A 24,141-nucleotide genomic window follows, 5' to 3' on the forward strand; every position below is an offset into this window, starting at 1 on the left:
CATATGTAACTAGTGGGCATGTCTAAGTGGCATGTATACTGAATATTTGGTTTGGTGATTTGTTCTACTTAAATACAATTGAAATATCTGGTGATCATTTTTAATATCACATAAAAGCATCCATTTGTGGTGTTGAATATGAATAACCTTTAATTGAAACCTTTTTGATTGAAAAATAAATCCATACATTTAAGACTTTTACCCTTTTAAATGATGTGATTTTTCCCCCCTTATATCTAATTTGTTAGTTCCTAACTCTCTGTAAATTACAAAATGTCCTTAGGGTAATGAAATTCTTCCCGTATTGCAGCAGTTAAATGCTTCCTTTATGTCTAAGGAAATTTTGCTTGCTTTACCTCTCATTTTCCTTTAGCTGCTTGTTGTCATGTATATCACAGCAAAAGACAAAACAAAGGTTTACCAATCTGCAAGCCAGCAGTGATAGACAAACAGAAAAGTTTCAGACCATCAAATGTAAATTTAAGCTCTATTTGGGTCTCTGGTCAACATAAAAATTTTAACGATACATTGTATTATGTCCAGCCTATATCAGTATCATCCTATAAACGTGAGATTGATTCTTATTTCCATTTCTACAGAAAACACTGAAAAATAGAATACGCAGTTTCCAAAATATGTTGAGCACTGGGAGATTTTCCAATTTTGTTCTTGACCATACTCTTGGTCTGCGTAGGGTTTGACATGTTGTTATATTGTGTATTGCTGATTTCATTTTGTTTTCTGTCTCTCAGGCTAAAGAAGCCCAGGTGAAGGTGGCAGCCGTAGAAGGCGAAAAGGTGGATAACAAGACCAAACTGGAAGCCACTCTGCAGGAGGAGGAGGCGATTAGAAAGGAGAAGGAGATGGACAGGTTGGCTGAGGTTGCCAAAGAAAGCTTACAGACCGCTGCCAAGGTAAAAGCTTACTTGCTTATTGGATTGTAAAAATCTCTGTGAGCAACAAAGATGCCCAAAATAGTAGATGGGTCATATAGAACCACATAGTACATTTGCTGCTCATTAGATACCTATGTAGGATTATCTATCAGCAGGTTTCAAAAACTAGTGCTGAAGGTTGGGACTCACTTTGCACTATACTGCGTGTAAACACAATCACTAATTTTTCATACAATCTGCGTAATAAACAAATAAAATAAACCTAGTGATCCTGCCAAGGTCAATGTTCAGACATCTTCTGCATCTCCAGTTGTGCTTCTTCATTGCTGGCCTGACATTTAAGCATCAGAATGAGATTTGAAGTGGCTCATTTTAACACCTTAGGATATCCAACTTGCTGGAGTTCAAGTAGACAAAAAGTAATTTCAAAGAGGCAGCAAGAAATCAATGGCACAGCAGGGGCAACAGAAGATTAAAAAAATAATGAAAATGGCAGTAGTTATGATATGTATGATTCATTATCATACTCAACGTTTTTCAGTTAGAGATTTCATCTACTTTTGTGTACAATAACCCTCTCAAGCTAAAGGGAAAATCAGTGTTTTTGTTAACTTTAATCATTTTTGTTAATTGAAAAAAAAAAAAGTCTGTGCACACAGTATTTGTTGTAGCCGCTATGTTTGCTTGTGCTGTATAGGTGGGATTTTTCTTTAGCAACTTCAATTATGTAGCTGAGAGATCTCATCTAACCTGTCATGCAAACAGTCAAACATTTCCTAGCAGCAGGGTAGATTTGAGGATTGATGGGCTGGACTGAACCAAAAAGAAAAAGTAATGTGTGCATATGGCACTTTCAGTCCCCTAGAGGAAAAGTGCTCTCTTTATCTCTTGCTCTATCTCTCTCTAGCTCTCATTTGTAATGATGAATATTTTTGTTTTAGGCTGAGGCACAGGCAACTCCAGAAGTGGAACCCGAGATAGTGGCTTCAACAGTGGAGCCAGAAGTGGTACCTACAAGTCCAGCTGACCAGGCCGAGGTGTTAATAGACGCTGCTCCTGTGTTGGAGGGCATTAAGGTTTGCATTGTTGCTGTGACTTTTCTTTTTTGTTTTCCTCCCTCTCCTTTTTTTTTTTATTCTTCCTCCATGCAGTGCTTAGTGTATGTGGTAGTGATGGTATTATCCCCTTTAATGCTCTGCTCTGCTCCAGTGCTAACCAAGACTTTGTTACGGCTGCAGCAGTGCAGCACGAGGAAAGTGAAAGTCAGTATTAGAGGGGGAGCATTTAGTTACTCCTATCACATGATTATGAGTTCAACTCACATAAACACCACAGAAGGATCAAAGATTTTTTTTTCTGAGATTTGTAAAACTTCATCTGGAATTTTTCTCCAAATTCTGCCTGGTAAAACAATGTCAGCAATGCGGGGAGTGAGCCCTAATCTGTATACCAGAGTTGTGTACAAAGAGGTTTAAATTCCTCCCAACTGTATTCAAAGCTAGACCAAAATGTTTCTACATTGAACGTCACTTCTTTAGGATTTCTTTTAGGAACACACTGTAGGTTTATTTATATTTGCTTTGTGTTCTTCGTTCCTTTAAGCATGTAGCAGTGTTCAGGCAATAGCCTAAGTTTTCTAAAAAAAAATAACTTTGACTTTGGTATAGTTATTGCTATCTTAACTTCCTACCTGTTTCTGCAAACTCACCAAAAGTATGACATTCCTATAGTATTGAATGGGCCTGTAGGCCATGTGAATATTTTACAGGCAGTCTGCACTCAGGAAAGTGGGGTTATTTAAAGGAGTTCTCTATCATCTTATTGAAAATTATGGTGGGCCATCCAATGAATTGCTTAGATCATCATATGGTATACCATCTGGAAATAGGATAACTGTTTATTTTAAATGCCAAGACTGGTAATGGACACTCATACACTACTATGTTGGTGCTGGACACTATGTTACTATGTTGGTGCTGGACACACACACTTGTTACATAGTTTTACCTCTTGAAAGCATTCGGTGTGTTCAGTCCTGAAAAACCTGGTTACTATGAGCAGAAGGAGCTCATGCCAATAAGTACGGCCAATTTGTTTTATTTTTTATTTATATTTGTGTCCTTTTCAGGGTGAAGAGTTAACAAAGGAGGAAATTGACATTCTGAGTGATGCCTGCACTAAGCTGAAAGAGCAGAAGAAGTTACTAACAAAGGAGAAGGAAGAACTGCTGGAGCTAAAAGATGATGTTCAGGAGTACAGTGAGGTAAAGGGTAGTCCTATCGGGTTCAGAGATGTAAAATAAATTGGGGTTCAGTGCAGCCTAGGGATGTGATGGGGACCAGTAAGAGAATATACCCCATGCTACTATTTTAGGGTTCAGAGCTATGGGACCAGCAACTGTACAGACTCCATGTTGGTTTGTCAGGCGTACAATGTGGTGGGTCTAATAACTGAATAACTGCAGTTTAAAATTGTTAAGTACAGTGTGGAGTAACCAAGAAGAGAATACAGACTCCATGTTGATCGTTAGGATTACCATATGTGAAATACACAGTGTGGTGGGCCAGTAATTAAACATGTTGGTATTTAGAGGTATAGATTGGGGGTTCACTAAGAGAACAGACTGTTTTATTATTTAGGGGGGCTCTTAAGCATTTACAGTCTTTCAGCATGAGTAATGATTTGGTTTATTGCCTAACTTTTTTAAGGATCTGGAAGAAATGAAGAAGGAGCTATCAAAGGCTGGACAAGAAATGGTGGTTGAAGAATCAAAGGCCAGTAAGAGGTTAACCAAGAGGGTTAATCGTATGATTAATCAGATTGATAAGATCATTGTTGAACTGGAGAATGAGGACCGGGTACTGGAGGAGCATGCAACAAGTGGCTCTGCTCCACCTGTTGGGTAAGTGCTGGATGATTTGTAAATGGCTGTGGAGAATACACATTCATCATTATTTGTGGCAAACATACTTGCCTTGTGTGTTACATACAGCTATTGAGTTGGGACAGGGAGCTAACACAGATACAGAGTAGTGGGTTTCCCCTGCCAAGTCTTTTGCAGTAATCTGGATCTCCAATTGTGAACATATTTTTAGCAAAGCCTTACCGTTTAAGGATTACCTAATTAAAGCAGAAATGTTTATCTTTAAAGGCTGCCCTATCTTTTTTCTGAACTAACTCTGTGCTGATTGTAGACACTCATAGGAAAGGGGTTCTTTCCCTTTTACTAATAAATTTGGCCCTGCATGATAGAGTACATACAAAATCTCTGGGGTCTTGGTACACGGTATCTAATGCTCCCTAAAAAACAGCATCTTGTTATAAGGCTTAAAGGGAACATCCCTACTATGTGCTGAGAGCTTTGGTACTTTATTTGCACTTCAAGCTCACGTTAAGACTTTGTTTATTCATATGAAAGTCTATGAATTTCTTTTTTTTTTTTTTTTTTAACCGTACACATTTATCCCTTCCCTGTCATTATGAGTGCATGGAAATGTAATCACTTGTGTAGAAGAGTTTTCTGTAATCTTAATATTCCTATTATACAGTAATATTGCGTGACTTTTTAATAAAATATGTGTATACTGTAAATGATATGGTAACAGCTCCTGTGACTGGCTTTTTCATTCTTAAATACTTTGAATGTGGCCTTGTCTATGACTGCTCCTCATGTTTAGACCTCTGCAATATGTGGAGCTTATACTTATCATTTTGGAAATACAACATTGTCCCTGGAGCAGTTCAATGGACTGTAGAATGGATTATATTACAATATAAGCAGTTCAAGCATCCAATCCCTCTGCTTAGGTGTTTACATTTACCAGCACTCTATATATAATATGAGAGTTGATTGCTATGTGTTTGATTTGGTGTGTGTCTCTTTACCAACATAAACTAAAGGGCAATGCCATTAAGCAGTTATGTCAGAGAGAGGTGAGGTTAGTAGATTGTACATTGTTCTTATATCATATTTCCATGTAATATTAAACCTATGTTTGAAAGTCCCAGCTTTAATGACTTCCACCCTTTGGCTTACACCTCTTTCTTTCTTTCATACTAGAAACTGATTCAGTTATGCAGCAAGAATTGGCCCTGTAATACACAGCTGAGTTTTGTTTGTCTGAGCATTTTTCTGCTGCAGGGAGTACATTCAGTATGAAAGTAAGACTGAGCAGTGTCATTGAGGTGTAAAGTGCTTTTAAAAGGTTGGGGGAAAGCATATGGGTGCTGGAAGTCTATCAGCTATACCTTTCAAGTAACACTCACCCCGCTCCATTACCCACATTTATAGATTGCTTGCAGCTTCCCGTTAAGACAAGGCCAGGCTAATTTCAGATATAGAGAGGGAACAGGCAGGGTAATCGTAAATATATGGCATCATATGGTATTTCCAGACGTATTTATGTCAACTTGTTGTTTAAGTGATACTATAGTTTACCTTTACAGGGCAAAGTAACGTGGTAAAATATCACCTTACCCCCTTGCCCCATTAACCTTTTTGCATTCCCAGCAGCAAAAACAGTCTTGCCCAAGTTTGACCAACTTGCTATGAGCATTTATCTTCCATGTGATGGCACAGAGACAGCTATGAGGCGCTAGCATAGTCATATAGAGAGAGCAGTTAATTCCTTTTCAGTAGAATGGAGAGGTAGCAAAAAAACGTAAAGGTTGCTGCCTGAATGGGGAGAGTGAATCTGTTATCTAAAATAGCAATGCATACAAAATGGCTCTTGATCATGCACTGGTTCCTGGAGATTGCCCAGCCCTGTTTTAGATGTATATAATAACATTTTTTTATTTAGCTCATCGTGTCCTATGTCTGGTGTATTTTATTGATGTATGTATGTGTCTTTGCAATCACTTTCAGGTCTATTGTGACCAGCAATCATAAGCGATCCCTGGCGTAATTGCCTGTTTACCCCCCTCACCCCTTTTCTGCTTGCTCTTTCTCCTCATTTTAATGACGGTAACTGTTTGCTGTATACAGATTATATTTCGCCTTTAGGGAAAATCTAGTCAGCATTACTGAACTTGTTAACCTCATGAGGCACATTCAAAAGATCCCCGAACAGAAGCTGCTGAGAATTGCTGCTGCCCTGGATGAGAACAAGGATGGAAAAATAGACCTGGATGATGTGGCAAAGGTATGGACAGAAATATTTTATTTATTGTCCATTGCTGGGTTTATAGCCAGTTATAATCTGTGTACATAATCCTATATATATATATATATATATATATATATATATATATATATATATATATATATATATATATATATATATATATATATATATATATATATATATATAGTTTACAGAATGACATAGAGTGGCAATAGAGACTTGGGGTGGCATTATACAATATTTCTGAGTGATGTGTACATGGGCTTACTCGACCAAGCAAACACTTTGGCATTAGTCATGGTTCAGGCACAAAATAACTGTCTCCTTCTTAAAAAAGACACAATGGGATTCAGTTGGAACTAAACTCTGGTTGATCCTCATCCGGCCTCATTCTGTTGTGGGTGCCGCCATTCTCTCACTTCTTCTCTTTGGCCATCTTGATTGGCCAGGTCAGGAAGGCAAAACTCCCACTCAGACATTTGGGAGTTCAATTAGTCCTGGCCCCCGCAAGGGAAGTCGGTATTGTTGGGTATCCCTTGCAACAATTTTTAAAGATGGTTAGGAATCAGGCTGGTAAAAATACTTATTGCACAAGGGATATTGCATGTTCTTTTCTATTATTAGCAACTTTAGTTTTTAGGATTATGTTTGAAGTGATAACAGACCTAAAAAAGTGCATGGGCAACTCCATTATCTTTCTTAAAATTTTGTTCCACTTTAAAGATACTCATGCTTAGGAAAACACATAGGCTTCTGTTTTGTTTGAAACTGCACTCCAAGCATAGCACTAAATACACATAATACATATACCAAGAAACATATACCAAAACAATTTCCCATTTGTGTACGGTTAGAGGGACAATGAAAATTGGAGACATAACCATTCCATAATGTTGGCGTACTGACAAATCCTTGACACAATGACAAGTCACTGCCACATTTGTTGGTTACATAGCAATGTAAAATGTAGGATCTTGCTTGCATTTACAAAATACATTGAAGGATGTATTAATAGGTATGTTGCTGCATTAACTTGTGTCTTTTATATCTGCATGGAGTTTATGAACAAATTGGACTTAGTTCTTCCATCTTGCACCCTCAGGTTGTGGAACTGATTGACAAAGAAGATATCAACATTTCCACTAGCCAAGTAGCTGAGATCATGGAGCTCCTACAGAAGGAAGAGAAGCTGGTCGAGAAAGAAAAAGCCAAAGAGAAGGCAGAGAAGGAACAGATGGCTGAAGTCCAAAATTAAACACCCCAGATTCTTTTTTCTTCTGGCATCCCATAACACTCATAACGCTGCTACAATATTCTGAGGTTTTTTTTTTGCTTTTGAGGTGACTCCCTTTGCCAAGCCACATATACACAAGTACTGTTTATACGGGATGAAATAAAGGCTTCCTTTAAATCATCTGCCATCATTCCTTCAGCATCGGGCTTAGTTTTAATTTTTAAAGATATCTTGATGTTAAATAAATACCTATAGATGAATTGTAAAATCATATAGCACAATATTTTTTTTTTATTTTTGTACAATGATCCCTCCATTTTGGTTTAGTTTCCAAGCTTTGGCAGAACCATTATTTACTGCTAATTCTGCTAACAGTTTGGATTTTAAACCTTTTTTTGTTTTGTTTAAGGGTTTTTCAGTCTGAATGTTGAGTAGACCGCTTCAGAGCAATGCATAGGGACCCATCTAGTAAGCAGTATCGAGATCCTTTTCTGGTGGAATATATTATGTGATCCTTACGAGAAGCGCATAATGTTTGATGGGCATGCCATGATTGGGTGTAACAGATAAAACCAGGACGATGCAGGAGAATGGACCCTCCTTATTTCTATATAGGGGGTTAGAAGCAGAGATCCACTTTACATTTCGAATGGAAAACCCTTCATTTTAACAGCCTTGCTGTTTAAAAAGGATGTTGTATTTTGGCGTTTTTTTTAATATTTGATGCTTAATTTAATTTCACAGAGCTGCCTTGCAGGCAGAGAATGTATTACTGTGGTATTTGCTTTTTTTGTGAGATTGCCTTCTTATCTAGCGTAGGAAAAGTAACTGTTTATCTGAGAAACAGTCCTGTGGTGCTGTGCACATTAAACATTGGGAATGTATTTTATTTCTATGCATTTTAATACAGTAGTGCTTGACTTATTTACCAGTCTAAGCCTTTAGTACATGAAATACACCTTCCTCACTTCTAAAGCTTCTTTTACTGAATGTAAACTTTGACAAGGCAATGTATTTGGCTTTTTTGTATGTAAGTACAAATTTATTTATGAGACTGAAATTATTCTTGATCTAAAATTACAAATTCTGTCTGCTGATTAATAATTAAAATGTCTGTAAGCATATCTCAGGCATGTTGATGTCCAGAATAGATAACTCCAGCTGTATTTTAAAGAGGACCTCCTTATTTAAATTGATTTATCAATGGACACAGAGCATATAAACATTCTTTTGTGTCAATGCTCAACCCAGGAATTTTTTTTAAGTAACCACCCCAAAACAGCTGGGTGGCCAAGGGGTTGATGAAAAATGCTGGGTGGTCCACCCGGCTAAAAGGGGCTGGGGAGAACACTGTGTGTCTACTGAATGCCTTTGCAAATCAAGATAATACCTTGAATAATTTACCTGTTAAAGGCTTTGTAACATCCACACTGTGCTGCACATAGCACGTGCAGGGAACAGAGCTGTGGATACAGAATCAGTCGCCTTTCACAAAGACAGAGTAGGAGTGATTGGACTTTGATAAAAGAAACTCCTGCACAGAAGAATTGTATAGCAGCTAGATAACTCCATGGATCTGGAAGAAATCCACAAAGGAGACCAAGATTGAATTAATTTTACAAATAGCTCTTGTATTTAGGAAGTACGTGTTTAGTTTGGAGTTTGGCTTTGATATTAGTAAGCGTAATGCTGTTTGGAGCCATGTCTGCTTAGAAATAACAGGAAACCTGTGCCTAGAGAACTCTTAAGTGGCATTGCTGACCACCTAAGGGTTAGAAAGTCAAAAAGAATACATGTGCATATCTGTGCGTTCAATATGAATTGCTCAAACCTTTAGGTTGCTTGAAAGCCAAGCAACGGGTATTTTTACAAAGTGGTGATGGCTGTGGCAGTCTTACTATAATATAGAGGCTTATTATAAAATGTCAATGTGTAACTGAATCCCCTTCACAATATCTTTTAACAACAAGTGAAAGCAGCTTTTAGATTTTAGTTCCTCGTGATACGGTATATGTAAGGTGTCTACAGGGCTTAGAATCAGGTAGTTGGGCTTCTGATAAGTTTACATTGCTTTGGCAGCTGTCCTAGGATCAGGAGAAGCTTCATTATTAAATTTAAGAGATGGTGCTTTGTACCCTCATTTATAAAATGTGCAAGAATGCATATTGGTATCAAAAACTGCACTCCATTCTGGTACTGTATATCCAGCACATACAAATGCCCTAGCTGCCAGTTGGCAGATCAGGATGAGGCATAGTGGGCATCAAACTGGACATAAGTGCTCCTTCACTTACTTTAGGGCAGTCATTGACCAAGATATGTATAGCTTTAACTTTAGAGTGGAAGGCTGAGGACAGACAGAGTTGTGTGCATCACAAGAGCAGCTAGAATTGCCTTTTTTTTTCTTTGGTCTTAATGGGCAAGCTTCAAATCTTTCAACTTTTTACTACTACCAATGTTCCCTTTGGGTAATCTCTATATATTTCCAGAGTTATAGGCACACATGCATGTACACACAGCATCAAAACAAGTCTAATACAGATAATGGACATTTCATTTTATATCAGTTAGGTGTGCAGGCTCAACAAGACCACTACAAGCTATGTGTCCCAGTTATTTCCTTCATTATAAAAAAAAAAAAAAAAAAACAATGTTTATTAACTATACACTGGGATGCTCATGTGTTTTAATGACTTTTACGAGTGTTCAGGTGTATTTTTTTTGTTGATTTACATTACCAGGGGGAGAGGACACTTACTGCTTATCTGTTAAGTTACAAATGTGTGCATTTTACTTTTTTCCTATATTCATATGGAAGTTGTTGTTGTGGAAAGTCAGGACTGAATTGTTACCAGAAGGATTTCTTTCTAAAAATGCACTGGTGAGAATCGTATCATTGAAAACAATGGCACCTTGTGATTTTAGTGTGGAAAGTGTTCCTATATGTAGAAGTAGGAATTGGTTCTTAAAGTGTATCTCCAGCCAAAGCCTTTTTCTGGTCTTCATTAGATTTTCTGATCCATTCACCCACTGTCTGGACAATCTTTTGTATAATACATAAGCAGCATAAGTTGCAAGTACTGGTGTATTTTTTGCACCCCATTTCCTATCTTTGTTATAACACACAAGATGCCACCCACTTCGCCCTACCACCCAGCTGTCATCAAGTCTCATGGTTGCAACCAGATAGGGAGAAAGGATAAATCTGCAATAAGGACACTAAAATATAACAGGAAAATATAATGGATTTTAGTCTTCCCCAGCAGGCATTGTGCTGTAGATTTTTCCCTCGCCTTCTGTCTTGTAAAAGCCCCAGGGAGCAGTAAATATCATACAGGTCCTAATCCTTCCCTGCTCTATCCAAACCACCAAAAGAAAAGTTTTGGCTTGACATTGACTTTATCCATTTTTATTAAGTACAAAATGTATATCATGAGCTACATGTTCCCACTGAACCTAAAGTGTGCTTAGAACATAAAGATTGATTATTTTGTTCAAGAATGAAAGTTCTGCAAAATAATGTTTATTTTTTTTACTAATATGATGGGCACGTCATGTATATGTGCTTACAGCATAGAGATAAAAATGGTATTGAATTGCCTAATTCTGGCTTTCTGGCTGTAGGCTTTCATTGTTCTTCTTAATAAAGTCACTGACCTGAAATTCATTCACTAAATCTCCAGATCACCAGATCTGCCTACCAGGTTCATAGTAGGTAACTAAGTGTAGTGAAGCAGTGATAAGGCAAAAAGGGGGCATTATATTTTAAAAAATGGCAATTTACTCTTAAAGTACATTATTGAGATGGCTGAATATGTATTTGAAAGAAAACACTTCACTCAGCTTCAGTTTTCTCAATAACCCTTCTGTAGGCAAGTGAATGTTATAACTTGATCACTGTCCTTTCCTTGTAATTTTGTGATATACTGTTTCAGATCACAAGAACCTTTCATATCAGTTGGCCTCCATCATAAATGGCCATGGGTGGCTTCCTTTCCCGCTAGTGCCCATTGTAGTCAGGTGACACTTGGCCTCCCTTGCCCCTGTGTATGATCTGATGTATGTAGCTGATCTAAAAACAAATGTAAAAAAGCAAAACTTACAAATGAAGAGGGGTTTATACTTGCCTGCTGCTTGTGATTTAGACCTTTGCTCTGTTGCAAGGCATTGGCCTTTTCTTGCACACTTCTGGTAGTGTCAGGTGACTGATCTGCCACTGCATTGTGTAGTTCCTCCCATCAGCCCCTCTGCAAATACAGAACTAACATGGGGCTGTGGAAGAAAACCCAGAGCCTGGCAGAGATCCCTAAAGTGTTACCCATGTAGATTCCTCAGAATTCATATATCTTGAGAAAAGAAGCAACAGGCAGTGAGAAAGGAGGGTTTATTCTACTTTATTCTGCAGGTCATGGGTATATTTTTTAACTCTTAAACCTTCCGATAAGGAGATGTTAGGTAAATGCAGGAAATGTCTACAACTGGGGACAGACATTAAATACCTTTATAGCTGTGATGATTTTCTTTGGTAGTGTCATTTGTATATGCCTACATTTTATATAAGCTGTTGACCTTAATGACCGGTTCTGCACACCCTGAAAAGGTCACAAGTCGGATGAAATTTAAAAACATAAATATAAAGAACACATCTATATTAATATGATTCCTGTGAATTCAGAAAAAGAGAATATACTGACCTAAGGGCAATAAGACAGAATCAGGTTGATATAGTGGAGATTAAATGGGCAATGAAAGATATGTAAGATTACAATCTTCGTTTTACTACTGCGTTACGAACAGTCATAGTGACAAGGTTTTACCAGACAGGAAGTGAGGGAAAATCTGTTCCAATGACACAGGAATTATTGACAAGGGTTCTGGTCAGGGGTTGTGTTTAGCCCGTGCTGCTTATTTCCTGTCTGGTTAATTTTTTGTTGTAACCAGGATAGTAAGATCTTGTTTATACATGCTTCAGATTTCTAAAGGCGGGTGTACACATTTGCAGAGCTTTTGGTAAAATGTTGTAAATCTGAAGTATTATTCTGGAGTACTAAAGGAATACCGTTTGTGGGCTGCCAAGCTTGCTGTACACGCTGCCCTTATATAAGCTGAAACCTATGTGTTTGGGAAATTCTTCACAATATATCCATGGATAGCAATAGAAAGAATTAGGCTTACTTGGAGTAATATGTGTCAAAGCGTTTATAGATATAAATTGGCCGTTACAGATTTTCCTTCACTTCTATTCCATTGACACCTCACCAGGTCAGGAAGTTAGGGGCCACATTCTGGAATAAAACCAAAGTGGTTGTGCCAGTAGTAGATGTCAAAGCTGCACAACCAGGGATGGATTGTTCATAAATACCCTAAAGATCCAAGGCATGAGGGTCAAGGAGTTGTAAAAGGACAGGATTACAAAGGAAAGAAATTAACTGGCTTGAGATAAATCCAAAATGGAAGGGGGGAGAGATTTTGTCTATGGGCAAAATAGTTCTAACCCTTCCCTGCTTTACCTTAAAAATCCATTGGTTGGGCTTTAAAGGGAAGTGGATGATTTATATGAAACTCTGGGTTACATCTGACTCTATCAAAGTTAATTATGATTTGCCAGGTCTGAGCACCAGAATATAACTTCGTAGCTGATTGCCAGGATTCAGGTATTGGAAGACTCAATGCTTTTTGCCAGTCACAAAATAATTGCAGAATCCCAATCCCTTAGGAAGTATCCGATCCCCCCAGTATACTTCCATCTGTCAGATTTAGGTGTACACAACCAGCAGAGGTATAAGATAGGCGACAGTTCAAACATTGTTACCCTTGTAAGATATATTCTGCTCTGCACTCCAGGAATACGCTGATAAACTGTGCTGATCATTTTACTTTTGTTGTTTTTTAATTAAACTTGGAAAAAAAATGTAATTAAATAAATTTGCCTTTCATCCACTAATGTTTGTTTTTTATTTGTTTCCATTTTTTGGATATTTTCGTTACTTTCATATTATGTTTTTTTTATTTCATGCTCATTTGATGTTCTGATGGTCATGTCAGAGGGGGCAATTAAGCCATTCCCTTTGATACAGAGCTTATTCTATCATGAATAACTTCATAGGATGAAAACCATGCACCAGGACTAATAATTAGTTTCAAATAACATAAATTACCTGGGTAGCCGATTCATCTTGCTATGGACATGCAGGATTTTCATACAACAACTAACAGATAGTTCTCATCTGTGCATGGCTGCTCACTAAAATGTATTGCATTGCAATGGATGTGTTATGGTGCTATTTCTAAACAATACCATGGGCTTTTCCAGGTATCTTTTGCGGACCACGGAACAACTATGTAATGGTGATAAGAAGAGGGGGAGTTATTTGTAACCCAAATCGGGAAGTGGTCTAGGGTTATACCGGTGCACTTGCATGGATGGACACAGTATGACGAATGAGTGCTGTCACCCTACGATGGGATTGCCCGGTTAAAAAAACGAATGCAGGCACATCATAGGGAGGAACAAGTAAAAGTCTATGAGTTGTCCATGTTAAGGACTATGGAGATCATGTACACAAATTATTTATTTTAATACAGTATTACAATGTGCTGCAGTAAGTTACCCATGCATTTTAAATAGCTATTAAACGCAGAGGATTTCAATGTGGAGTGGATGCATTCTGCATTTGTTCGTTTTTTAAAGCACACTGCATGCCAACCTTTGGCAGTGTTCAAGTCAGAAATTTTTTCAAGCTGTGTGGTAGGAAATTGTAGGCATGTGGCCCCTGTATTGTGACCCAACTCATCAGTAACCACCTAAAAACAGCCGGGTGGTTACTGAAAAGTTTCGGGTGGTGCACCCGGCTAAAGGCGGCTTGGGGAACATTGCATGGTATTATGTTTCTATGGTAAATTTGGGGTGCCATTAATAATGAATCTATCAACCCAGTGCAGGTTAAATGAGCCCCAAAAGTCTTCAAGGTTTCAAGCATCTCTTTGCCAAGCAGAGATTAACATTCTTCATTCTGTAAACTATAAATATACGTTGTCATTGAAGAGTTATTAAAAATTATGCAAAATGATAATGGCTATGAAAATATCATATGCATGGGGGCCAGTATCGTTTTTTAAACTGATGTGGTCCTCCACTTGAAAATGTTAGATGTAAAGAGAACTTAGCAGTGTCATATATTCTCTGAAGACTCGGTAGGAGGTTTTCCTTAGTCCAGTACAGCAATTACCATCAGCCGTTCTGCCTGTTAAGCAAACCTATAAGGCTTTGCAAATACTTTATCATGTATTAAATGTTTACTTGTAAATAAAAGCATTTGTATATATATATTTATAATGGATGTAAGGCATCCATTTAAAGCCAAAAGACAATAAATTCTGGCCCTGAAGAAAGTATAAAATGCCCATCTCAGCCATAGTTATTAAAAATCATTTGAACCAGTTAGGAATGAATTGGACAACCATTGGATCTATTACAAATAACGTAAGGACCTCCATAACCTCAGCCCTCTACTGTTTTTTCGGGTTGTTCTGGACTCTAGTTGACCAATGTGACCAATTGTTTGCCGTTTAGATATGTAATTTTTTATTATTACCTGTTTGCCTGAAGCTCGGTTTCATTTGTAACATTTATTAAAGATTAGGATTTTAGCTTTCTGTACCAATAAATGATATCAACCTGGTGACATAAAGAATTATGTCCTTATTTGTGGTTCCCACATTTTATGATTTAGGTCTATAATTAGGGCATATCAATTGCCTAAAGTTTTTTTGGATTGAGTAGGGAAGAGTTAGACCATGGATTGTCCTACCCCAGTCCCAAAGGAGCAGGATAAGCTCACATTTTTAGCATTTATCTAACAAAAGAGTCTCAAAATGAACCCATTTATATGCAAATCCTGGCTTATATGTGGCTTTTCTAGAGTTGGACACCCTTAGATTAGATTCTCTGCAGGTTTTTATTTTCTCTTTTCGGCTATCTGTCTGCATTGGGAAGATTTTGCTAAGTATAGGGGCTCAATGGGACACAGACGAGCACTCACATGTCGTAGAGACTATGATGACAATTGTACTGATCCTATTGTTGCCTTTACCTACAGTCCTCTACTCTTGGATGCAGGACCAGGGTGCTAGTAAGACCCCTACCTTCCCCTGAAGGAGGTGGGGTTAACCTTGGCAGGGGACAGTTCTTAGTTTTGACTTTCCTAAAAGACAAGGTCCTATGCACAATCTGGGCCTGCAACCAGGGCTCCCCAGGTGCTACTCAGCTCAGACCGGATATAGACCCCTTCTTGTCTTTTGAACATTAGTGGGCACCAGTGAAGTTGGTATTTTACAGTTTAATGTCAGAAGGTGGAGCTTTGGAGGGGTAGAGCTTGCAGGGGGGCGTTTCAACATCCTTGGACACCTAATTTGTTACTCTAGGGACTTTTAAGGTCAACACTGTAGGACAGCCATGGCCACTGGAGATGTTCTCAAGATTTCGGAGTTACTATATATATATATTATAGATACTAACCTTGTTTAAAGCCTTTTCTATTGAAAAATACATCTGGCAACATTTTAAATGATAATATATGTATAAAAATAGATGTATAATATTAGATGTGTGTTCTGCAGTTTCCGCCTCACAAATGTAACTGGCGGTGTAACCTGAAAGGAACATTTCTAACATATAGCCATTCGCCCCATTACCGTTATGATTTATTGGTATGGAATATGATGTGATCTTGTTGTGTGAAAATATTTTACATAATTAAACAAAATGAATTGTTAATCAATCTGGTGTTTTCTTTAATCATGAGTGCACCTTGCTCTGTCTATCAGGTCTGCCTCTGCATTGTGTTCGGGTCTTCTCAGGCAGGGAGCGATGGGATCATGAGGGTCGAAGTCTAAGTGACACCAGGGCACCTCACAAGGGGTGATGGGGCCGTTACCTTACAAGCCCTGGGCTCTTCACTGCAAGGTGCCACCAGGCCACAACCCTTCCGGGCCATTGTACCTGAGGAGAAAGAACACAGATGCTTCCTTGTAGAGATAGGCAATGTCCAACAGACAGAAAAGGAAGACTATAGCAAGGAGGGGTCAGAGCTGGCAGTAAATATAATCTGAAGTCCAGGCAAGGATCAGAGCAAATAACAATGAAATATAAGTTTAGAATAGCAAGGTAGCTGGTGCCAAGTCACAGCACCAAGTAACACCACTGCTGAGGATAGAATAGCCTCTGGCCCCTTAAAGAGCCTGACAGTGAGGCAGGAAGGACCAGCACGGGATGCAGCGGGATGGTTTGGCAGGGAGCACTGTGGGAACCTAAAGGTAATATGACAATTGCATAGAAACACCATGATCTGGTGTTTTTCATAGGGAATAGAAGCTGGGTGAGTTGAGCAGCCAGGTGACTACTGAGAGGGGAAAGATCGGGAACTGCTATGTCTCAGAGGGGTAGCTGAGCTGCTATGTCACTGCTAGTGAAGAGAGCAGGTAGATCTGAGCTGCTGAGTAACTTTTGAGAGGAGAGTAGGTGTAGCTGTGTTGCTGGGAGGAGTAAGCAGGTTGAGGCTTTTTTGGGTGAAGAATGTTGGACATCTTCATTGCTTTTGTACAGTAGTTGAAGATGAATTGGCCCAGTGTGCATGCAGCTACAAAGATCAGTGAGGGCTTTGTTTTAAAGCTAACTTATTCCTTGTAAAAATAGGTAACTATATGAATGTCAATCTCCCAGACACAAGTTCACTTAAAGTATAGGACATACTGTTTTCTGAACAAATACTTAAGGCAGCCTGGCTTCTAGAATTTGTACATGCACAGCAACTGATTAATTATATTATTAGTCAACTTCTACATTAATGGAGTTCTGGTTCTCTTTAATATTTTTGGATAGAAATGTTCATACTCTCCAAAAATTAACATGAAATATAAAGTCTCATGTTAAAGGTATACATACCCTAGCCACTGTCCCCTATTTGTAGTTCTGTGGTTGTTGTTTTGCCTTTTGCACTTTGTGACCTGTAGAATGCCCATCATTATCTAACCTTTTTCTCCCAAGCCTGCTTCTAGATCCCTTTCATTTACTGGATTTCTGTACTTTCAAACTCAGCATCACATGCAGACTTTATCACAGCTTTGTGTTTTCATGTACAACACCCTGCTACCTACCTACTAGCATTCTTTAAAATCAGTTCAGCAATGGCAATTGAAATAATCTTTTAGCATATGTCCATTCTATAGTATATGACAAGCCGCAAATGTTAGGGTAAATATTTTTAACAGACCCCTGGATTGCAGTGATTTATTAGGAATTCTTCTTCACTCACTCCAAAATTGGGAAAAAAAGTTTTTGGCACTTGGAATGTAATTATGTGCATATACATAATATACCACTAGATGTCGCTGTAGGACTGCTCATTCCCATTCAGGTATTAGATAATGTTGAAATTGGAGAAACCAACCAATATAGTACAGGTAAGTAGATAAAAATAAATGTTAATTACTGGCATTTATCATTTTGTAGTGTCTTTAGGCAGGCATAGCCAGTAAAACATACCAACCTATCTGGATAATCTTTTGCCTGTTATTCTGGTTTTAAGTGTACCCACACATGAAATGTCTTCATATAGATTGTTTTTACTACTTCCATGCCATCATGTACTACAATTCATTGGCCATGTAATTAAAGTATGTATGCAAACCTTAATGTTGGAAGTCTATTAATTATTTCCTCTGTGTATACCAAGTCCTTTCAGGTTGCTTTCTTTCTGTAAGCTGCACTATTTGCAACAAAAACCTGGTGATCCTGCCAGTTCCCTTCCCTTCATTAAGGTTTCTCATCATATGAAGCAGGAAGGCAAATCTGTGCTGCTGTGATCAGTTACATTCCTTCTTCTTAAAGCTATAGGACACAATGTTTTTGCACAACTTCCCTGTGGTTCCCTTCCTCCAATTGTGTGCCAACCTCTTAGATTGTAAGATCTTTTGGCCAGGATCATCCCCTGCTTCTGTGTCACTGTCTGTATCTGTCTGTCATACATATCTGTCTGTCAGACCCCTTTTATTTGTACAGTGCTGCATAGTATGTTGACGCTATAAAAATGTCATAATAATAATACCACTTAGCCTGGTTGACATCTCCACCCCACTCAGCCCAGCTCTGTCCAAATAACAGTGTGACCATGTCTAGCAGGGACCTCCTTGTCACATGAGCTGCTGAACTTTTTGAGCAGAGATTGCTTTGGGAAATACAAAAATAAGAACTCAGTTCCTGCTAAAACTTTATTATTTTTAGAAATTGGAACCCCTGTCATGTTTTTATGACTGTGTGTGATTCCATCCGGGGAGAATATCCATTTATTCCCAATGGGGTCATTGGAACATGCATATATGGCAAAGAAAAAAAAAACAAAGATGTCTTAGTTTCTACCTTTCCCCACTCAAAAAAGTGCTTGTGTTGCTTCCTCTGTTCCCATTGCAGGCATATCTGATCGCTTCCTGTCCATCAAAACAAGAAGAAAATGTGTATTGGCCCCACCCACGAGGTGTCACTTTCTCACAGCTGGATTCCTTATTGGTGAACTCATTGTGCTTCATTATGAACATAGCAAATGGCAAACTTGGGAATTCTCATTGGCAGGTAAGGCTCCTCTCCTGTACTGAAATTGCTTACTCTGATTTCACCATGTGCATTAGAAGCTGCAACAAGTCAGAGAACCCGCCTCTTTACCTGGCTGGAGGATGCTGTCTGCTGCCCACCCCTCTCATTCATTGGATTACATTTCTCAGTGTGTACATCTCCTCCAACCAGATATAGTTGCTTGCATTGCATCACATAATGAAAATAGAAAAGCATTTTGGATCATTTCATTATAATTTTAATGGGGGGAGGGGGGTATAGAGAGGAGTCAGAAGACTCACTATGGCTCAGAACCCATAAACCCATTTCCCCTTACTGTTAGGGATGAGTGAGAATGCCTCTGGCATTCTCGAGAAAATTTCCTCGAACTTCCAATGGTTCTGTGAAATTTCGGTGAACCGATTTCACAACCATCGGAAGATTGAGGTAATTATAATAGGAGGATTCACAGGATCATCTCCCTGGAAATCCTCCTTTTTGCGATCCCTGGGGCACTAGAGGTCGCACACGGCCACATTTATTGAGAAGATCCCCGGCACTAGAGGTTAATTAACCTCTAGTGCTGGGGATCCCAGTGGAACTGCAGATGAACTCTTAATGGAAAAACTCCATTTAGAGTTCTTCTGCAGTTCCCCTGAGATCCCCGGGCACTAGAGGTTAATTAACCTCTAGTGCCCCGGGTCCCCTGGTATTGCAGTTGCAATCATTCTTGCAATCCTGGGAATCCTGTTTGCAATCCCCGGCAGTAGAGGTTAAATGGGGACATGTCTCCCCATTCAAAACCCCTAGTGCTCCCTGATTGAGCTTTCCTTAGCCAATCAGCACTAGAGGTTTTGAATGGGGAGACTTGTCCCCATTTACCCTCTAGTGCCGAGGATAGCACACTGAGCTGATCAATGAATGCAGCCGGTGCTCGGTCAGCTAATTTACACCCGCCATTTTCGCTCACAATTTCGGTAAGCGAGAATGGCCGATCTTGCTGCAAGATCGAGTTTTTAAAAACTCGCTCATTCATCCCTACTTTCTCTGAGTGTCTGCGTCCTTGTTCTCTTCTTAATAACAGTTGTTATCCTGAACAACTTATTTATCACTATTTGCTAGTTCAGTAAATGGTGTTATAATAATTCTCGTCAAAAACCAAGTCATGCCGGAAAACAAATCTCACAGCCTGACAGCAAAATAAATGTTCTTCTCCTTCTAGCCATTCGCAGCATTTTACATAATTGCATTTACAATTTAATCAGATTTTTAATTCCAGTCTGGGCAGGCACATCACTTGTTGACTGGTGAGGTTAGCCGGTTCCTCCGTCAATTGTAAATGCGTGCCTGGCCCGCTAATAAAACAAATGGAGAAATATTGGAATGGGGATTGAATGCAAGGAAAGGTTTTATCGAATGGAAGCGTTGGCGGGGGAGCAGCCTGGACACAGGGGCCACTCTGTGAGGCTTCAGACAACAAACACTCCCAGTACAGAATACACCCTGCACACTGGATCTGAGAACCGTTATTCCGGTAACGGTATAAAAAGAACCCTCGAAGGTAAACACTGGAAATGTTCCTGAGACAGGAAGACACACTAATAAAAGCCATCAAATGCCTTCTGTGTCCCCTGTCTGGGTTGTGCTAAATACCAGGACGGTCCTATGGAATATACATGTGCATAGACATATACCTAGCATGTGCCGATGATTTATATATGTGTTTCGTTTCTACATATCTGTTGTATGATTCTATCCAACATGTGTATTAGACACAAAAACACAGAAAAGAAACAAAGTATAAAAACGTATTCAAGGCCTAGTTATAGAGGAAAGGCCTAAAAAAAAAAAAAAAAAAGAATGATGTGGTCAATGTGGAGTGCCAAAAAAAGTGAAGACTTGTCAGGGCCCATAGTGTAAAACTACGCTCCTGGGTGTTTAGCAGCACAGGCAAAGCACCACATTTGAACACAACTGCAACTTGTTGCTTTCAGAAATCGTGCCGCAATCTGCTGCATGAAAAAAAAAGGTTCCTGTTTGCTCCGATTCACCTAAAAAGGAACAGCTGATCTCATGGCAGCTGCATGCAGAAAAAAATGCTTCCTGTCCGCTTCTATTCACCTGAATAGGAGTAACTATGAATGAGTCCATGGTACAACGTTGTGATTTACCATGGGTCTGAAATGGCCCTAACACTTTGCTGCTAATGCTTTATCTCTTATGTTGGAAGCAGAGACAAGTAAATAAATTACCAACCACTTGTTATGACTGCTTTGACAATTCTCTACCAATCATGCTTACCTGGTGACAATTGTGTCACGGAGCAGATCACTGCCATTATGGTATTTGCCATGAATATGCTGTCCTTGCTAGATATTTATTGATATTATATAGAATACCACATGCACATCCTCACAGCTTTATAATGAATATGGTGGCAAAGGATTACACCCATCTGTGGCCCCAGTGAGAAAATGCCCTTTTCTATCATGACATTATATAAAAAGGTGTCTAGTCCAAAAACCCGAACTATGATTGGCCCAGGCAGGGAATCGCTTTAATAGGGCCATCAGTAGGTAATCACCTCAACTACTTCTGGGCATGTCATTGTATTAGTCTTTCTACCATGTTACAGCACTATTTCATGGTGATTGGTTGCTCACGCCTCTTGTTGTTACATTAGGTAGAGAATCCTCAGTACTGTTTAGGCTCCAACTCATATTGTGGTCTTTGCAGTGTTAAGAGCTTACCTTGGAAAAATGCAGGCTCTACAATCTGCATGATATGAATGATGAGTTGAAAATGCAGACATGGTGTAGAATAAATATGGCGGACTTGGTGCTTGGGGGCTGGCTGCTTATGCACCCAGCAGGATCATGTGGGATGGGGAAGGAATTGTGCAAACTCCAAGTTGAAGGTTAAAAAGTTCATAGGAGCACCTCTCTATGCCACACCTGACGAACAGAGTGGAAGGGGACGAAAGCAAAGGGGATTTTGTGTAGCTGGTGGGACCTGTATGGGACCTTTGTCCTGCTTGGACCAATGAGTTACAGTCTATATCAGCCATTTTCAACCAGGGTTCTGTGGAACACTCCATAGGTAGCTAAGGGTTCCGTAAGCAGTGGCTGATTGACTTCCATTTGATGGTGACTTTATACAACTGTTTTAGCTGTCAGTTTGAGGGGATTCTGACCGCTGTACAGGGGCATTCTTCCCACTAACCAGCAATTTATTTATTGTAGCAGAGGTTTCCTGGGATTCAAAAGGATAGGGCTGGCTGGCCTATGTTGTATAGGGAGGGAGGTGTTGAGGGAGCTGAGTCAGCAAAGACAGAATTTAGACACTCAGAGAAGATGTAAGGGCTATGAGGTGCATGGAGTTGTTGGGGTTCCTCCAGTGGTTGTTGGGGGTTCTGTGACCTTTGGCTGATTAACTTCCCATATGATGTCCTGGATAAGGTTTCATGCTGCCTGTCAGCCGTTTCGTCATGGATGTCTAACCCATTCCTGAAACTCAACCTGGATAAAACAGAACTCATCATCTTCCCCTTTTCAAATTCCAAATCTCCCCCTGAAATATATCTAACTGTTAACAACACTGGTATTTGGCCCTCCCCTCAGGCACGTTTTTTTCATACTTGCCTACCCATCTTCTTCTGTATTTTGAAACTGTCACTGCTTCCCACCACTACAAATCTCCCTTCCTATTGTGTGTTAAATCCCCCACCTTCTAGATTGTAAGCTCTTCGGGGCAGGGTCCTCGCCTCCTGTATCATTGTCTGTATTCGTCCGTCATTTGCAACCCCTATTTAATGTACAGAGCTACGTAGTATGTTGGCGCTATATAAATCCTGTTTAATATAATAATAAAAATAATGATGGCGCCTTCATATCAAACCCATTTGTCAAAGCCTATAGGATGACACTAGTGATCTTTTACTGTCTAGAAAGATGGCACTTTCCTGAATATTACCCTAAAGGGGAAATTGTTCCCACCAACACTCAATAAATTCATTTTATTAGGCATTGCCTGGGACCTGAAATTTGTTATGATGTGCATGGAGTCTGTGCTAGGGAATTGACCCTTCTTAGAGCAGCCATTCTCAACCAGGGATCTGTTGGACCCTAAGGTTCCCCCAGTGGTTGTTGGAGGTTCCCGAGCTTTGGCTGTTTGACCTCCCATCTGATGGTGTCTGTTTAGTTCTGGATTCAACTCCCTCCAATTTGGCAGAGCCCAAAGAATGACACCAGTGATCTGAAAGGTGTCTAGAATGGTGACACTTTCCTAATTATTGTAGTAATGGGGGTTTCTTCCCATCAGCCCTCAATGAACCGTATTTTATCAGGGGTTCCCTAAGACCCAAAGGGTTCCTCTTGGGTAAAAAGGTTAAGGCTGTCCATGAGTAATCAAAAATTTTTTGCAAGGCATTAATATTAAAATAATGTCTTATTAGAAGATTAAAAATCCTACACATAGACATTTGAAATACTTTATCGTAATGTGCTTTTATTTGCCATATTTTAGCTTGGTGAAAGGGTCTCCTAAGGAATGCAAAACCACCGATATAGGGTTAAAGCATCTTTTCTTTACACATTTTTCTTCCACTCAGATCAGTTAGCAGTCGCGGAGCAAAAACAGTGTGTCAGTTATGCCCCTGACCTAATGAAATACAGAACCGAAACATTTTAATCACAGACCCCATGTCTAGTTATTTTTTTTTTTTGCCCCTCATAGACATGACCAGCCTAGTTTGTGAAATATCCTGTTGAGGTCCAGTGACTGCGAATGAAATATGACTTATGTAACCAGCGAGAGGTATTTCAGCATGCAGGGTCAAATGTAACACGGAGACGTGATTTATAAGTTATTACTCCAATCTGCACACACACGGCGCAGCAAATGAGCGGAGCTGCTTATTACTGTATGAATGAATTCGACTTGTGTTCTAGGCCGGGTCAGGCCTCTTCCATTTACAGACTAACTAATAGTATGCGTGTTTATATTACAGCCGCCTATCACTCATCAGCGCAGGGAATGACTCTTAAATCATACTTACATTAATTAAGCCAATAAGGCAGCGTGGCAGCAGATATTTCCATACCAAAAACCAAACACATCCATATGGCGGAACAATCTCCGTTAGCGGGCTTGTCGTCAGCCCATGCAGATCCCGCTTCATACGTCTTCATTTACAAAGGACTCTTAGGACGGAGGAAACAGATGCTTTATGGGTATCATAAAATGAAATGTGTTTCACTCTTGTCCACACCGTTCTGTTCT

General features: G+C 39.4%; 1 protein-coding gene across 2 annotated transcripts in view; it reads left to right on the forward strand.

Annotated features, from left to right (window-relative positions):
- Positions 1-13,200, forward strand: part of LETM1 (leucine zipper and EF-hand containing transmembrane protein 1) — a 36,015-nt gene extending 22,815 nt beyond the window's left edge. The window contains exons 9-14 of one of the 2 annotated variants that reach the window (XM_072406568.1): positions 753-914; positions 1,838-1,972; positions 3,025-3,159; positions 3,605-3,798; positions 5,884-6,040; positions 7,125-13,200. In XM_072406568.1, the coding sequence (XP_072262669.1) occupies positions 753-914; positions 1,838-1,972; positions 3,025-3,159; positions 3,605-3,798; positions 5,884-6,040; positions 7,125-7,277 (936 nt within the window). In that variant the 3' untranslated portion in view covers positions 7,278-13,200. The remainder of the gene's footprint in view (positions 1-752; positions 915-1,837; positions 1,973-3,024; positions 3,160-3,604; positions 3,799-5,883; positions 6,041-7,124) is intronic. The other variant, XM_072406569.1, reaches the window with a different exon arrangement.
- The last annotated feature ends 10,941 nt before the right edge of the window (positions 13,201-24,141 follow it).

This window comes from Pyxicephalus adspersus, chromosome 3, assembly GCF_032062135.1.
Source record: "Pyxicephalus adspersus chromosome 3, UCB_Pads_2.0, whole genome shotgun sequence".
NCBI lineage: Eukaryota > Metazoa > Chordata > Amphibia > Anura > Pyxicephalidae > Pyxicephalus > Pyxicephalus adspersus.